General features: G+C 44.7%; 1 protein-coding gene across 1 annotated transcript in view; it reads right to left on the bottom strand.

Annotated features, from left to right (window-relative positions):
* Positions 1–18,625, bottom strand: part of RORA (RAR related orphan receptor A) — a 358,291-nt gene extending 339,666 nt beyond the window's left edge. Inside the window, exon 1 of the mRNA XM_047766201.1 lies at positions 18,212–18,625. Coding sequence (XP_047622157.1) covers positions 18,212–18,344 — 133 coding nt within the window. The 5' untranslated portion in view covers positions 18,345–18,625. The remainder of the gene's footprint in view (positions 1–18,211) is intronic.
* Between the last annotated feature and the right edge of the window lie 203 nt (positions 18,626–18,828).

Raw genomic sequence — 18,828 nt, 5'->3', positions numbered from 1 at the left:
TTGACTCAGCCAGGCGCTTGGAAGTTAACTTAGTCAACATTTCTTCCGAGTGTTGCATGGAGAACAGGCCTCATCTAAGAAGTCAAGATAAACTTTGTTCTTGGATGGGATGTGAGGGTTCAAATGAGGAGAAGCAATTGTCTCTGTGAGCCTTAAAGACCGTTTTGCTGAAAGAGGCCAACTGGCTCTTTTCATAGACATCTTCCCTTGTAAAAGGGATCCTAAAGTGCCAGCAACTGGGGTGTTACATTCAACAATAAAGGCCATGTTTCAAAACTTAGTGGGCTAGTGGCCCTATGTGGTAGTGATTAAAGCAGACTGGCTGGATTCAGATCTCAGCTCTGCCACCTCATAGCTGGAAAAATTGGTACCCTGGAAAAATGACATAACCTCTCTTTGCCTCAGTTTCCCCATTTGCAAAATGGACCTAATAACAGGACCTTGCTTGTACGGTTGTAACTGTGAAAATGAAGGGAGGTAATTTACATAAGATTTCAGAAGAGTATCTGACACATAAGAAAAGCAACGGGAGTATTTGGAATCACAATTCAGAAACCCAACCCAGTTCTCCAGTTCAGGCAATCTGTGGTTTAGATCTATTGCCTTAGCCAAAAGACCAACCAAAATGAACTGCAATTCAGCTACGGGACAAGATAGCAGCTGGTCAAGGACAAAATAACCTGTCACTTACAGAAAAGATCACAGAGGTGCCCTTACTGATGGGATATAAAACATCACAAACAAAGAGGGTCCAAACAGGTTAAGGTAGGACAGTTTAGCCCAGAACTTGTGACGTCATTCAGTGCTGGTACCTGAGTATTAGCTCAGGGGACTGGAGCACACTGTAGGAAACAAATGGTTAAAGAGTTAATCCTAACTGGAGTCAGCTGACTTCCTTCCTGAGCCATGGTAACAGGGACATCTGGGTAGCTTTCAGATTCCTGTGCCACTGTCACTAAGTAGCAGTGGAAGAAAGTGTAGTGGGAATGGTTTTCCACAATCCATCACTGCTTCAAGCACATACTTAGGCACTTCTAAATCTGCACCAACCATACACACAGAGGTGTTAATGCAATTACTGTATGGGAAAATCAGGTTGGAGAAGAGTAGTAAAAAATGATGTAGCTTTTCTGCGGAAGTCACCATGACATTAATAACTATGTTCACCATTCATTAGAGATGAGACTTTGAACTATGGCAAAGCTATCTCAGAGCCTCATTCAGGAGGTTTGTTCGAATCACTGGAGCTCAATAAGGGGTTTGATTCAAGGGGGCCTCATTTATAAGTCCCAAGGCCAGTGAAGTCACAGCATCACCCACAGTCAGTCCCGAGTAGGCCTGCTTCCCCATCTTACATTTCCATCCTCCAGGTGGGGTGCTACTGCCTCCCTGCACACCCCACACAGGGCATGGCAGGCTGAACCCCAAGTCTGACTCTTCTGGAATTTGCTCACCTATAAAAACAGGGGAATTGGATTTGGAAATGTCTAAGACCCTTGCACTTCCGAAATTTGAATCTAAGATGAGCTTCGATATGCATAATTTAGATCTAACGTATACAATTCTTGGGTAGAACAGCAGCCACATCTGATAACATGAGGAGTCTCACGCTGGAGAAACATCTCCCCCTCACCCTATCACAGTGCCTGGCCATGATAAATATATTACTTTGGTCTTCAAAAGGTTTTTCATTCTTAGGACTCTTCCCTTTAAAGGCAAGTCACTCTGAAAGCAACTTAAGCCTTTACAAATTCTCACTTTATAGGCAGGGTCAGTTGGTCCCAAACATGATTAAGAGAAAAGCCCTATGGAGTGGACACTGAATGGGGAGGGCGTGGATCCCATTCTCCCTGAGAGTGGGGACTAGGTCTCATTCACAGCTCTAAGTCCTGTCTGTACAAGTAATGGCGCATGCTTGATATTTTCAAATGGTTTTGATTTTGTTTTTTTTTTTTCTCCAAAGGAAGAAAATAAGGAAGGATGAAAGGAAAGAAGGGAAAAAGGAAGGAAGGAACGAAGGAAGGAGGGAGGAGGGAGAAAGGGAGGGAGGGAAGGAAAGAAGGAAGGAAAGAAGAAGGGACAGAGGGAAGGAAGGATGGAGAGAGGAAGAGAGGCAGGCAGGAAGGAAGGAAGGTATAACGAATGTCCAAACCAGAAATTACTCTTTCGAGGTCCTCCCACATCTAACCTGGTCAGTACATACCCAAGGGCACCTTTTCAGCTTGGGTCCCAGGTGCTAAAACCATTCCCCACTCTCGAGGGGCAATTGCCAGCCTCGCGGCTACCTTCCCTTAGCTCTGAGAGGGCGCTGGGCTGTCACTGAGAACTATTCAGGGACTCAGGCAGACCAGCTGCTGCTATGCTGAGCCCTGCACCAGTTCTAGGCGCTACACTTTTTTTAAGCACTTGATTTAAATGAAGAAAGAAATTGGCTTATATTTTTAGCAGCTCCTGCTACTAAAACTCATTTGACAAAAGTGCCAAAGGGACAGTTAAGTCTGAGTATGATTTTTTTTTTTTCCCGTGGAGGAGGAGGAGGGTATAATTTATCTGAAAATGACTGGTACTTTCCTGGCCTGGGGACATTATTCTACCTGCTCTCTTTTTTTTAAAGACATACTCTTTTTTCCTTCCCATCAAATTTCAAACTTAAGATTATTTATTATTTAGCTTTGGTTCTCAAGCCTTAACCCATCACTGAAGGGAAAAGGTGTGCAACCTCAGTTCAGAAACTTCACCACCTTCAGTTACATTTCAGAATCAGAGGCATCTAATTGGGTAGACCAAGCCCCTGTCCCTCCCTACCCGTGATAACAGATCCAATATCAAGAATCTTGTAAAAGTGGAACATGAAGCCTAACCGGAAAACAGTATTAATGAGCTTACATATACTGGACACTAGACTCAAAGTATAAGATTTCAGAATGTCCCCAACTCCCTCTTCCCAAATGCTTCTATTACTGACTTGCCTTACTGTCTATTTGAGACCCCCTCCATTTCAGCTATGGCGAGAACTACTAGAAAGAAGAGAGCTTTTTCCTTTTTCTTTTCTTTTCTTTTTTTAAAGAGGCAAGGCATTAGTCTACCAGAAGCCTCTGCTCAAATGCTTTAAGAAAGTAACATATTAACCCAATAATACCTTGACATAAATGACTTGAAAAGATGAGTTACGCTGTAGAAATGGGGCTTTGGGAGGATGCGAGTTTTGAAGGGTCTGGGGCTGGTGAGGGAATTTCTGGCATGTAGAAAATCCCAAATGAACTCATTTGTTCACTTGTTATTTGGAAGCTTTTTCCCAGAAATGCAAAATTGTGAACGGTGGTTGTGTTCCCAGAGGAGAGTCGAAAAAGTATGTTTTCACCACCATGGACTTGAAGTACAATCATGAATATCCCCAAACCACCCTTCACGGCAAGGCTTCCACAGGGAAGAGTGTTCAGGAACCAGCCTGGGGGCCAACACTCCATCTTCCTGCTGCAGTGATGGGGGAGATGCAGAGCTGCCATGGGTGGGGAAGGGGGTCCAGGAATCCAGGTGGGGGAAAAGAGCTGTGTTTCTTGGTCCACAAGAATGGGCCAGTGTCATCTGTGCTTGTCTACACCCCAGGACCTCAGGGTTTACTGACTCTTCCTTATTATTGCTAGGGTTCTTAAAGTCCCCTTTATAGCTGTCAGTACCACAATAGCAGGATTGTAGCCACCAGCTAGACACAACCTCTCGTCTGAGGGGGTTCGTTGTAACCCATGGGACCGTGCATGGTGTGTATGAGGCACACAGGGAGAAGTGGATGATGTAAGAAAGTTGTATGCACACGACAATCTAGTACCAGGTCTGTGGGGCATTTCATTGCAGGGGGTCATGTGGGTGAAACAAAGGCTGTCTCAGGAATGGGAATGGTGGGGAAAGGAAGGGGCTGAAGAAGCTTCCAGAAGAAGGTATGAAGGAGAAAGGAAAGGAGCTGAGAACACAGCTGATAGTCAGGGAGGAGCAATGGCAAGTGTGAGAAGCAGGAGCATGGCTGGGGGGGACATTCACTTCCCTGCCCTCTCAGCCTTGACTCCAGACCTCAGCCTGGGGCCGGACAGGGTGGGGGGTGGGGAGAGGCAGGTAGGTGGTCCTGTGATTTGGTGAGCAGTTCTGGGCAAGGAAGACCTGGGTATGGGCCCAGAGGGCATCAAGAGGCTCCCAGAAGGAAAGAGAGTCCAAGAGGAGGACAATGGAGAGGGAGGCAGAGACCCTCATCAGTGACTGTCAAATCTGGACTCAGCCACCTCAGAGGAGCGAGGATGGAGGTGGAGTCTGTTGACCTCCTGCACCTCCAGCTGATGACAGAGGTGCCATGTGTGTGGAGTGGCCATGCTCTCTGGCATGGCCAATGGATGCACCCTCTACCTTGGTCCAGACCCACAGGAGACCTGGGAACACTGAAGAGAAAGCTCTTGGGAGGCACTTGGCAGAAACCATTCTGGATATTTTTTTATAACCTTAGGAATAAAATAATAAAAACCAGTGCTTGGTTAATAGCTTCTCCAAGGACTCCCACTTTACCCGCTCCCTCCCCCTCTCTTCTTCCTGATTCCCATTGATTTTGATTCTCTCTCATGTTCAGACAACGCTTGCCACCGGAAGCTCATCTAGTCTCTCTCAAACCTGTGCAAAGGTGTAGAATTCATCTGCATTCATTATGGTCTCTGAGCAACTCACTGACTTTCAACTAGCAATATGGAAAGAGTTACTCATTGATGTCCATCATTTAAGGCGTTCCGAGTCCTACAAAGAAGATATTAGGAATCCCCTTCCCCCCAAGACTTTCCGAAGAATTGGAAACCCCTCTGCAGGGAGGTGGGGTGTCCCAGAGAGCCAGAGAGCCAGCCGGACAGAACATTTAGTTTGAATCTGCCACGGAAGGGGTATCTTTCCTTTGGCCCAACCTGGTTCAGGCCTCACCTTTGCTTACTTGGACTACTGCCAGTCTGGAGACAGGCTATGCCCCCAGGGAGCTTCACAGCAGGAAGTGTTAGTCTCTTGGGCATTTATTTATACCTTAGGGCTGATGGAATTCAGTGGGTCGCTGCTCCCTGTGGCACTGACCTGTTAGACTCTATCCCTCCCTGGAGTGGAAGATGCTGTCCTTGATCTCTGCATCTGTGATCAGGAGACGGTGGGGGTAACCAAGAGGCCCTCTCAGGACCCTGGAGATCACACCGAAGAGATACTAACTTCCGTCTCCTGCTGGGCCTGATTCTGCCAAAAATAAGTGGTCTGTTCGTGTCTCTGGCTTGAATTCTCGTCCCATGGGAACCCTGCACTAACTGGTGAGAAACTCTCACACTAGAGGCCTCCAACTCTGACTCCTTCCAGAGTCATCCCATCTTTAATCTGCACCAGCTCACCAGGACAGCCCATGGAAAGAGCTGGTCAGTTCTTCCATGAACCTTTGTCCTTTTATGAAGCAATTAACTGCAAGGGTAGGGCCCAGACATTTGAGAGTCCTACAAGGAAATGGGAGAAATCTCACAGAACACCAGAAAACTCCTGAAGGAGAGAGCAGTGTGGGGCAACAAGCTCTTGTGTTGTTCATTCATGGATCCATTGATTCATTCATTCAGTCAATACATACCTCACTGGCAACACTGTAAGACAATGTACATGCTGTCCTCGTAGTAGCTACCATTTCCTGGCTATATGGCTGGTCTCTCAAGGTTGGGACCCAGGCCTGCCTATTGAGCCCTGTGCCTGGCATACAGCTGAGAGCACAGGATATAGTTTATCAATAAGGGAGTGAATAAAATGTATGAACAAACAAATTTACAGATATTCCACTGAGCATATGACTTGTGTGTTGGAACTCATTCGAAGGTGAGGTATCGTGACATCTGCCTTGTATTTTTGCAGAGAAGTGTCTACTTTCATCAGTCCTTTCACATATTCATCAAGTGGTACTTTTGTTTTTATTCTTTCAAAAACAAATAGCTTTCTATAGTTATACATGTGACATGTATTTGCATTAAAATAGAAGGAATCGTTGTTTTCTTAGACAATGTGGAAAAGATAGAAGGACAAAACCAGTTGTCCATAATCTCTCCAATATTGTTAACACTGTGAAGAATTTCCTTCTAGTCTTTTTTCTATATATACAAATTGATGAGGTTGGAAGCATAGTGTATATGCAGTTTTACATCTTGATTTTTTCCCACTTAACGCTATATCATGAGCATTTTACCATGCCATTAAATATTCTTTGAAAATGTTACAGTTAATGGCTGCATAATATTACATTATAGCTCTTCAGTTCTTAACTAATGCAGATTTATTGTCCTTAATAACTCCCTGAATCACTGCACAATCAAAATTGTTCCCAGGCTTCTATGACTGTCTTAGTGGCTAAGGCAGACTGAAAACCTTTATGAAAATGACAAATAAATACTCACAGGCAAGTGAAGCTGTTGCAAGTATGGCTGGATCTCATCTTTAGCTTTTTTCCCCTCAAAATTACTAATTCATACCAGCACGCTAATGCCTTTGGAATGTTTATTCTCTTCAAGTTGGAAGCTCCAGGGTACACAAGAAAACAGGCACAGAGCATGATGAAAACCACATGGCAGGAGTCTAGCTGGTTCACAAAGCACTTGAGATTTCCTTGGGTAGAAGGGACCACACCTGGTTTTAGGAACAGAAATATTTTCGTTCTCGACCACAGAGTGATCGTGCTCGAAAATGTTATCTTAAGCCATCAAGAAGAGAGAGAAAAAAAAAAATTGAAAGTCATCAACACATGGTCGGTCCCAGGCTTCCATCATCAGTGTGAGACTGGGAATGCGGGTGAGGCTATGAAGACTGACAACTAAAATATGAAACAGATGATCCTATCTAAAAATAACAAACAAACAAAAAACAGAAACAGATCATGGCCAAGAAGCCCAGACTTGGGTTTCCTGGGGCGGGGGGAAAGGGAGGGAGTGGGATGGATGGGCATTTTGGGGGCTTGGAGGATGCAAACTGTTATATTTGGAATGGACAGGCAATGGGATCCTACTGTACAGCACAGGGAAATGTGTGTGATTGGGTCACTTTGGTGTACAACAGAACTTGATGAAACATTGTAAATCAACTATACTTTAATAATAATAATAAAAAGGGGGGGGGAGATGAAGTAATGAAGGACCTTGACCAGACTGGGAAATCCGGAATAAGCTGCACCCTGGGCTCTCTTCTATTGAACAATTGGCTTCCCAACATTGTCATAGTCTCTTTCATTCTTTGGGTCTTGTCCCAGCCCAATCCAGTCTTCTTTGCCTTGTAGCTGGAGCATTTGGTAAGGTGAATTTGAAACTCCAATGAGGAGGATTGTGCATGGAAAACCAACACTGGCAGAGCCAGGACAAGGCTGGATGGCATGTCTGGCAGAGTGGAACTGTGTACACTGGTCTCCCGCCACATCCCTGACATACTAGCTTCAGGGGTGATAGTACCTCCTAATAGTGTGGGGCACAGCAGACCTTTCTGGAAGCTGCTCTGGGATGCTAGCTAGTTGGTTAAATGGACAGTCCTCCCCAGAGGGCAGAGTTGAGGCAAGTCCTCAATTTCCTACAGCCGAGTCTTCTAGAAGCACACAGTAACATACCTCTGATAACACTTACATACAAAACCCTAGATCCACACATTTGTCCGCACCTCGGTTAACTACTTGGAAATTAAGGAGAGAGACACACCGCCCCTGCAGATGACTCTTTCTCCACTGCTTTTTCATCATGTCATTCCTCGACGCCCAAACTCAAAACCATCTTGAAGTCCTGCCAGAGTGCATCTGAGTTTCCATGTCCGGCCACACTGGTGTGTTGCCATCAATTGTGAGGATGTTACAGGAAACATTTGTGACCTATTAATACTTTAAAAAATAAGCTAGTAGAGTCCAAGCTTATCCTTATAAAACATCACTCTCAAATATGCCTCCTGGATTGTGAAAAGGGTGAAGAGGCAGCTAATATGGCAGAATGAACACAAAGCTGCCAGCCTGACTTTCTGTGGGTCAGTATTTACAGAGCTATCATCACTGATAACAGTATCAGCAGGCACACAAATGCTTGTTAACCTTTGTGAACACTCTTCTCTTCCGCTAACAAAAATATTTCTGTGTGATGGCAGATACAGTGAGTTATAGCTCAATATCAATTATTCCTTCTACTGTAGAAATGAAGACTTTAGCTGGGCACACGGCCACCCAGAATAAAAATTGTATTTCCCAGCCTCACTTGTAGCGACATGTGCCCATGTGACTAAGTTTCAGCCAAAAGGATGTGAAACATGCTAATTCAGGTAGGGCTCTAGAACTAGCAGGACAACTCCCTTCATTTTGCAGGGACTTTTCTGATTCGGCATCAAAAGTTCTGGAAAATTCTCCAGCTACAGGCGGAAGTGGAATATTTGGTCATTATTTCCACCACCCTTTTCTTCAGCCTATCTCCTGGAATTCAGACAAGGGGGTGAGCCATCTTGGACACACAGATGAAGGGAAACCCCAGGAAGGGCAGAAGGAGCTGGCTCTGTACCAACGTCATGTAGCACGGTTGCCACCCCAGAGCAGAGTTTTATGTGAAAGATAAATGAGCTTCTCTCTCTCTACTACTTTCTCTTCAGCTAACCTAACCCACCAAACCCCATCTCTTTTTCCATTTTTAGCTACCATAGTAATTTTGTCCTTTTTTTTTTTTGGTCCTTTTTTGGATTCTGGCAATACCTGTCTCTACCATACCTATCTTGGATGATTAATCACAGACTCCTTTGTATGTATGGCCATTTGTCTTATTTACATGTTTAAGTTTTGTCTCCTGGGAAGATTCTAAGATCCAGGGAGGCAGTGAGGTTGATAGAACATGGCTGGGAGTTTAGCAAATCTGGGTTCAAAGTTGAGTTCCAGCACTGAGCAACAATTTTCTTATTTATAAGGAGGTAGTGGTTATAATACCTCCTCTGCTCCTCTGCCTATGGTACTGTGTTATGTATGTTATGTGTTATCTTGAGATTAGATACTGTGGGAATATTTCATTAAGCGTCAAGCACCATAACCAGGTTACCTGTTCTTGAGATTCGGTCCTCTCCCTGATATTCACAAAATATCCCTAACAGACTTATTACAAAGCCAGGGACAGAGGAAATGCCAACTCTGTGAGTCCACTGAATTACAAAGCCAGGGACAGAGGAAATGCCAACTCCAACTCTACTGAATGTACATAGAATCAGTAAAGAAGGGGAGAAAATGTAAATATACTAGTTCCTTAAATCTTACAAAATAAGGCTTTTCCTGGACATCTATTCTTTAAATGCAAAGAAGTCGCAAGATATTGGGCATATATCAAACCAAGGTCTTAGACAAAAGTCTGCATTAAAGAAAGGTTTTGAAGAGCCACGTTACTAATTAATTCATGGCATCATGGTCTAGGTGAACAAGGCTAGTGGTATGAGGTTAGTTTTTTGAACGGTGGCACTACCCTTCTCATCCTCAATTCTGTGTGTTCCTCACCTCAACACGACACGAAGAAAAATCAAAAGGGGTCCAGATCCATTTTGTGTCAGGAAAGAAATGGCTTCTACTCAGCAAGCTGCAAAAAAGAGCTGCTATTTTCAGGCGCTTTATAGCTTAGCAGATTACCAAGGTGATGACAGAAAGTTTAAGACTACCTATTAATGGAAAGATAAATGTGAGTGATTCGGGTCTCTTCAACAAACAGCAACTGAAAGATTAAAACCACCACGAAGCCTGAGGGGGAAGAAGAGAGATGCAGCTTCACCCAACAGCTCAGACAATGGACCTGATCCCATCAGAGACCCAAAGCTTCTGCTCATTTGATGAGAGAAAGTCATTTGTTGACACCAAAGAATGACAGGAGTGTCCCAGACAAAGCTCCTACTCACCAGGCTGTGAGCTGGTCCAATGCTGCAAGGTCCCCTTCTCCATCCCACTCTTCCTTGTGCCTCACGATTTCCCCTCCACAGAGCTCCCTCTGCCTCCGAAATAGGAGCCAACAAACTCAGCATCGCTGACCCACAAATGAGTGAGAGTCCTTTTTTCTAGAAATATTTAGAATTTCAAAGGGATAGGAGGTCTTAAACTCAAGAAGAAGGCCTGTCACTGTGGAGTTCAAGTGTGTCTATATGGCCAGGGTGGCATGGCATTGTAAGGCAAGGTGGTTTGGGATGGAGACAAGACCTCAGCATCTTCAGAATAACATTGTTCGGCCGCTGTCTGCTCTGCCTTTCCACAAAGTGGGACCAGAACACTGCACACAAATTGCTCTGATCAAATCAAGGGGCCCTAAAGGAGATCAGGCTTAGCTTAAAAGCTCTTGGGCTACGAGTTAATAAGAATTTTAATAAAAATGGAAAGTGTAGCCCTGGGCAGTGGTACAATATCTCTCCGGGTTGCTGGTATTCTATCAGTCAATCATATAATTTTTCTGACGTTTGTAAAGTGGAGAGGGTAAGCAAAAACCGTGTGGACCAAAGGAAGCTTCAAAAACATAACCTGCAGAAACACCATCAGCTTTCTGATTGGCTCTCTAGGGGCCTGAGACATACCTGAAAGGGAAGTCTTTCCCTCAAGATAAGACACCAACAAAAGAGACCTGTGTCCAACACACTTCACATAGCAAAGCGTTTTCATACACGTTTAACTGTCAGGACAACCTGTGACTTGATTATTATCCCTATTTTACAGATGAGGAGCTTGAGGGTCGGAGAGGCGAGGAAAAGGGGAATCTGATTTCCTACCTTCTTCCACAAATTCCTCAGTGGCTTATTTGTATTTTTAACTTGAACTGTCTGTTTAGATACTACAAGGCTCTGTTTCAGTTTACTATCGTCAGATGCAACCTCGGAGATGACTGGTCTGTGTCATTTAATTCAACTTCAAAGGAACGGAAGATTATTAATCCTTTTCTACCTCCAAAAATTAGCATTGAGATAAAAACTTCCTACCAATTTAAAAGTAAACAGCCTCCCTGCTGCTTATCTGTTTTTCTCTAAACAAAGGACTATTAGGTTCTGTGGCATTCAAGGTACAGCTCAACACACAGGGTGTTATCCAATTATTTACTCCATTACACTGACCTCTTTTAATATGTCCATCAAGGAGCATATTTCTTTGTTTGTTTTGGACTTTATTTTTTTAGAACCATCTTTAAAATTGAAGTACAGTTAATTTACAACATTGTGTTAGTTTCAGCGATAAAGTGATTCCGTTACATGTATGTAAAATTTTTCAGATTCTTTTCCATTATGGGTTATTATAAGATACTGAATATAGTTCCCTGTGCTAAACAGTAGGTTGATTTTATATATAGCAGGGGGTATAGGTTAATCCCAAGCTCCTAATTTATCCCTTCCCAAAATGTTGCCCATTGGTAATCATAACTTTGTTGTTGATGTCTGTTGAGTCTGCTTTTTTTGTAAATGAGTTCTTCAGAGTTCCCATCATGGCTCAGCAGAAACGAATCTGACTAGTATCCATAAGGACGCAGTTGGATCCCTCGCCTCGCTCAGTGCATTAAGGATCCAGTGTTGCCATGAGCTGTGGTGTAGGTTGCAGACATGGCTCGGATTCCACATTGCTGTGGCTGTGGTGTAGCCTGGTGGCTACGGCTGCGATTCCACCCCTAGCCTGGGAACTTCCATATGCTGTGGGTTCAGCCCTAAAAAGACAAAAAAATTTAAAAAAAAATGAGTTCATTGGTATCATTTTTTAGATGCTACATGTAAACCATATCATAGGAGATTTGTCTTTGTCTGACTTCACTTAGTATGATAATCTCTAGGTTCATCATGTTGTTGCAGATGGCGTTATTTCATTCTCTTCTGTGACTGAGTACTATTCTATTGTAAACATGTGCCACATCTTCTTTATCCATTCCTCTGTCAATGGACATTTAGGATGCTTCCATGTTTTGGCTAATAGTGCTGCAATGAACACTGTGGTGCATGTATCTTTTTGAATTAAGGTTTTCTACAGATAAATGCCCAGTTAGTAGGATTTCAGGATCATATCATAACTCTGTTTTTAGTTTTTTATGGAAGCTCCATACAGTTTTCCACAGTGGTTGCACCCATTTACATTCCCACCATCAGTAAAGGAGGGTTCCCCTTTCTCTCCACCCTCTCCAGCATTTACTGTTTGTAGACTTTTTGATGATGGCCATTCTGGCTGGTGTGAGGTCAATACTTCACTGCAGTTTTGATTTGTATTTCTCTAATAATTAGTGATGTTGAGCATCTTTTCATATGCCTGCTGTCTGTCTGTATGCCTTCTTTGGAAAAATGTCTACTTAGGGGTTCTGTCCATTTTTTATTGGTTTATTCTTTTTTTTTAAATTTTAAGCTGTATGAGCTGTCTGTATATTTTAGAAACAAATCCCTTGTCGGTAGCACCATTTGTAAATATTTTTCCCCAGTGCATAAGTTGTCTTTTCATTTTGTTTATGGTTTCCCTTGCTGTTCAAAAGCTTTTAAGTTTAATTAGGTCCCATTTGTTTATTTTTGCTTTGGTTTCCACTACTCTAGGAGATGGATCCATTTTTTGAATATGGTTGCAATTTTGGATATTGCTGCAATTTACATCAAAGAGGTTTTGGCCTAAGCTTACCTCTAAGAGTTTTATAGTATCCAGTCTTATATTTAGGGATTTTTTTTTTTCTTTTTAGGGCTGCACCAGTGGCATATGAAAGTTCCCAGGCTAGGGGTCAGATCAGATCTACAGCTGCTGCCCTATGCCACAGCCACAGCAACTTAAGGTTCAAGCCACATCTGCGACCTACACCATAGCTCACGGCAACGCTGGATTCTTAACCCACTGAGCAAGACCAGGGATCGAACCCACATCCGCATAGATCCTAGTTGAGTATGTTACTGCTAAGCCATGATGGGAACTCCCTATATTTAGGTTTTAATGCATTTAAAAAAATATTTTAATCCATTTCGAGTTTATTTATACATATATTTTGTATGGTGTTAGAGAATGTATGGTATTCTAATTTCATTCTTTTACATGTAGCTAGCTGTCTAGTTTCCATAGCCCACTTACTGAAGAGACTGTCTTCTGTCCATTGTATATTTTTGCCTCCTTTGTTGTAGATTAACTGGCCATAACTGTGTGGGTTTACCTCTGGGCTTTCTATCCTATTCCACTGATCTGTATTTCTGTTTTTGTGCCAGTACCATACTGTTTTGATGACTGCATTTTTGTAGTATAGTCTAAAGTCAGGAAGCCTGATTCATCCAGCTCTGCTCTTCTTTCTCAATATTGCTTTGGCAATCTTGTGTGTTTTGATACAAATTCTGTATAGAGAAACTTCATTCTTGCTATTGATTTTTCACACTGATCATGACAGAAGAAGAAACTTGAAAGCTTACACTGGTTGTCCTTGAATCTCTCTGACTGTTCCTTCTTCATCTCCATACAGGCTCACGATCGTCCACCTGCCTCTGACAGTGGTCCACAGGATTCCTTCATTATGAGGCCAACAACCCCAGGCTCCACGCTCTTCCTGGGCAATCTGTGAATCCCCCATGTCAGTCTCTAAACCAGAGCCTCCTCCGAGATTTAGACTCACTCTCCTTTGGCTCCCTGAACAATTTTACCCCCCCAGATCTATCTTCGTCTTGGATGGAAACACTCCATTCAACCCTATCAGGAAAGCTGAGATTCTTTCCATATGCTGCCCTTTCTATCATAGCTCATGGTGACCAGTCACCAAGTCCCCAAGGTTTTATCTTCTAAAGATCGCCCAGATAGTCCTCTCCTGGGCCTTCCCACCACCAGTGTCCTAGGTCAGGCTCAGCATGTCTCCCATCTACTCTACAACCCAAAACTGCAGTGTCTACTGCCACCAGGGAGGCTTCCAGAAGGTAAATCTGAGCAGGACCTTCTCTATTGAACAATCCATCAACAACTTCCTGGGCACAAGTACGAAACCTTTATTTTGATTTCAAGACCCTCTGCAACTTTGTCATTTGCCCTCTCCCCACGCTCCCTAAATGGGGCCCAGGCCACTGAAAGGGCATGGTAGGTCAGAGCCAGAGCCTAGCAAACTTCCTGCCTCAAATTTTTGTCATAAAATAAAACCCATTTCTTTCTTGTTCTTTTTTTTTTAAGGGCTGCACCCATGGCATATGGAGTTTCCCAGGCTAGGGGTCCAATCGGAGCTATAGCCTCTGGCCTATGCCACAGCCATAGCAACGTGGGATCTGAGCCACATCTGCGACTGACACCACAGCTCATGGCAGCACTGGATCCTTAATCCACTGATTGAGTTCAGGAACTGAACCTGCATCCTCATGGATGCTAGTCAGTTTCTGCTGAGTTACAACAGGAACTCCTCTTTTTCTGTTTCTATCCCATATTTTCTGTTTTGTTTTGTTTTGTTTTTGTTTATTTATTTATTTTGGTTACTGTATTATAATAGGAAAAGAAAGTGAGCAAGTAAAAAAAATTGAAGACTTTGCGATTGAGGAGATTCTAGAATATGGGATGGAGCTTGACTAACACAAGCTCATCCAAAGGTGGGGCTCTGATAATTATGCAGTGAGGAGGATGCATGTATATCAATTAAAGGGTGCTACACACTGCCAGCCTCACCTCGCCCTGCTCACGTCAAAGCAGGCTTGGTGGCAGGTACTACAAGTTGAGCATGTGGAATACAGAAAGCAAGGAAATAGCCACCTCCTTTCCATGAGGAGCCATCTGGACTGTAGAGATGCACTCACCCCAAGTCAAGTCTCATGCTGGGCTGTCTCCACATTGGCCACAAAGTGGGAGAAAGCACACCATCTACTCCTCTGAAGAGCTACGTGGGGGCAAAGTATTCCTTGTCTCAATTTGCTTTAAAGTCAGAAAGGGCCCTGCTAAACAAGTTAGCATCAGATCATTTCCTCTCATGATGTCCCCAACCTGGATATCTAGAAGCCTCTGAAAGCAGCTACCTGTTCACCTTGTGTGTGGGGATTGGTGATCTGAAGGTGCATTCTGAAGGAGGGGGCTGTATCCCTCATCTTTGCATTCCTGTTCCCTGGTACACAGGTAAGCAGAAGAAATGCCCATGAATGCTTAGGAAGAGACCTTATAAACAAGTAACCTGAGTCATATGCTGTGAGGTGGAGCATTGCTGGCCCTCCAGCTCTTCTCTGAATAGTAGTTCTGTTCTTGCCTATGTTGACATTTGAGATCCTCTCGAGACTTCACAGCCTGTGGGATGATCAGGGTTCCCCACCCCACTGCCTCCCCAATACCATCCTTCTCCCTAGCACATGGCTCCTTCGGAAGCACACCTATGGTCAGCTTCAACTACCAACAATCCTAAGAAACAGGTGCCACATCCTCTCTACCAGCTCAGGCCTGATTCCAAAGCAAACTCATTTAACCCTGGACTGGCCTGTCAGAGTCTGAGATTCTCATCCAGCTTTTATCCCTGAACACAGGTTGACTGAAGCAAGGCCTGGGTATGGGATTTCACCCTGGCTATGATGGCACAGCACCAAGTATTTGGGACATAATGGGGGGAAAAAAGCTAACCAGCTGTTTCTAAACATCCAGATGTCTGCCAGAGGGAACAGAAACATCCTGGCATCTGCCTGACTAACTGGGTATATTGTCCAAGCAGAAGGGAAGAGGCCCCAGGACCAGGCTGACTGGTGCCCTGTGTTGGCCAGTCCAGGGCTGTTACCTGGTCTCTGTGTGAGGTGAAATCCGGCCTGAAGACCACAGACTAAAGCCTCTCCTTCTGGAATTTTCCTCTAGAAAAGAAGCTTGGCGGGGGTGGGGATGGAGGTGGGATCGGGGAGTGGGGATGAGAGCAGTCTTCACTAATTATCCCACTCAACTAGATACATATGGCTCATATTTGTAGGTACCCCTAGTGTGGCCAGGTCAACATTTCCCTCTCTGCTTTCAGTTCCCAGGGAACACAGTTTAACCAAAACCACATTAAAAAGCTCAGTGTCTTCTGGCTCTAACTCAGTTCCTCCAAATAATTTTCTTCTTTTTTTATGCAAGAGAGGATTTGGAAGTCCACCGATCATCCTTGAAAACATCCATTCAACACCCATTTACTAAGTGCTTATGTGTTGGGCATCGTCAGCACTTTTAATGAACCTGATGACAATAAGACTAAACAATAATTATATTAATGATGATGATTATGATAATAATCGCTAATATGTATTGACCCTTTATGTGCCTCACTGAATAATCTCTTTATTTGAATTTTTTTCATTTAATGGATCAAACTACCCTAAAAATGCATACAGCTATTATCTCCTTGAAAGCTCAGAGAGATCAAGTAACTGACCCAAAGCCACACAGCTTATAGACCATGGAGTTCGAATCTGAACCCAATCTGCTTGAGTTTGGAGACCATACACTTAACCATGGCAGTTTCATCACACATCTGCACAGCACACGTGGTAGAGAGGCCCCTGGCTTGGTACGGTGATTTCACAACTCCAGGGAACACCATGCATGGCATTCCATGAGACTGCCACCTGTAGGAGTCATGTGCTCTACCGGATACAAGGAAAATGTGCCCCCACACTGAGCTGTGAGACAAAGAGGATCCAGCCTAGCTCACTTAGAGGCTCTAGAAGCATAGGAAAACAAGTCCTATATAGGGACAGCTATATAAGTCTTTGCATTACCAGTGGTCTCTAATACAGAGGGTGGCATGGAGGTGCTCTTATGCTTGTGCTGCTAGCCTATTTAAGTGAATATATATATATATGTATATATATTTGTCTTTTTGTCTTTTTAGGACTGCACCCACAGCATATAGAGGTTCCCAGGCTAGGGGTCAAATCAGAGCTGCAGCCGACGGCCTACGCCTGAGCCATAGCGATGCAGGATCCGAGCCGCGTCTGCAACCTACACCATAGCTCATGGCAACACCAGATCCTTGACCCAATAAGTGAGGCCAGAGACCAAACCCACGTCCTCATGGATGCTAGTCGGGTTTGTTAACCACTGTGCCACAACGGGAACTCCTAAATGAATACATTTAAACAGGTAAATGGAGAAGGAAGACGGCCAGACTGGAAGAAGAGGATTTAAGTGTCACGTTCTACTGTGGTAGCAGACGGGGGCAGAGTCAGGCAGAAGCATTCAAGAGATTTGAGCTATGATGTTGGGAAGGGGACTCAATCTGTACAGCTGCCCTGAGGTGGCTCCCAGTGGGCAGAAGGAGGCCTGGGTCTGCAGCAATCAGAACTGATTCCGGGGTGAACCCTACTTGCTGGGGGTTGATGTTGCCAACTGCTGTCTTGGTTTCTTTAGGTTGCCCTGTTCTGAGGAGGTCCATTAGAGCCTAGGAGGCCTTGCTCAAGGTGGGGGTAAGGGGGTGTCCCCTTTCCTGTGATGCTCTGGCTCCAGGTGCCTTGTCCTCTCATCCAGATGTCTTTAGCATCTCTTGGGTGGGGGGGTGGAGGACTGAATGTTCAGCATGGTGCTGGGTAAAGACAAGAATGTCCCAAGTCCTCAGGCTGGACCTGGGCCAGGCTCGTCTGGCTGCAAAGCCCAGCTCTTTGCATTTAACCAAGAAGTCTTTGAACACTAGATTAAGAGCCATGGTACTTTATATCCTGTTCCACTTCTAGGCTGCAATAGCTTGACCTTGGGAAAGCTAGTTCATTACTCTGGGCCTCAGGGGTCCCCTTAGGAAGAGGATCGAGAGAGCTAGATGTTTGCTAAGCTGTTTCCCTCTCTGGAAAGAGACTTTGCACATATCCAGCCATCACCAGACCAGCAGAGGAGAGAAGGGAAGGAGGGCTGGATTAACTGGCACAGTGCCCCACACCACCCCTCCCCCTCCACATCCCAGGAATGGGTGGGTCTGGATTCTGGTTTGTGACAAGAGAGGATGCTTTCATCATCTCCCAAAGGCTGCATCCCTGGGCCCGCAGGCTGCCTGACAAAGCTACCCACCTTTTCACTACGGTGGTAACCGCCCTCGAAGCCTGACCGCCTGACCAGCTGGAGCTCAGTTGATAGTTTTTCGAAAGCTCTTACCCGAAAAAAAGCAGCACTGAATTGGGTTTGGAGATAACTATCTCTGTGCTGTCACACCACAGAAGGAGGGAGGGGGCGAGACCATACCACCTTCTTCCTCGACAACAAGAGCTTGCGGAAGCCAGAGAAATTCGGGCATTGAAAGTAAAAAACATTCACTGCACTTACCACATGTTGAGCGACTCTCTGTTAGCAAATGTAGCAGAGACCTGCAGGAAACGACTTTTTCGTGTTTTCTCCCTGGCTTCCCAGCAGCCGACCCTATCTGCCGAAAGGGCACTTGCCCAGAGACCCCAAACATCTCACGGCCGCTGTCAACCAACCCTCTCGGGGCCTCAGGTCCTGCAAGCTGCCCTGACAAACCTCTTAGGGGTGTGAAAGCCTCAGGAATCGAGGGCTGAGTGATTCTGTGCTACTAGAGAGAAAGACAGAGGAAGCAAAGCCACAAGCTGGAGGGCTGGGTTGCAGCTGCCGCCACCGCCATCCAACCAGCGGGTTACCCGGCAGTGCCTACCGGCCATGGGTCGCTCCCTCTCTTTCCCCCTTTGGGTTGCTCTTTCTGGCTTTTTCTCCTTTGCTCCCTCCCTCTCACCCTTTCCTGGGAGTTGTTCTGGTCCTATAGACGGAACACCTGCCATTGCTTATTCCATTACAGAGAAAAGGAAGGTTAAAAATACCATTGAGAAATACCCTCACTGTTATTCTGCAAGTGAGAAAAGAGGTCAAAGAACCTGGCTTTTCTGTCCCTTTGGGAGGGATTCTGCTCTCAGAAAAGGAGATGAGAA

The sequence above is a fragment of the Phacochoerus africanus genome, chromosome 2 (assembly GCF_016906955.1).
Source record: "Phacochoerus africanus isolate WHEZ1 chromosome 2, ROS_Pafr_v1, whole genome shotgun sequence".
Taxonomy (NCBI): domain Eukaryota; kingdom Metazoa; phylum Chordata; class Mammalia; order Artiodactyla; family Suidae; genus Phacochoerus; species Phacochoerus africanus.
This window is presented reverse-complemented; position numbering and strand designations above follow the sequence as displayed.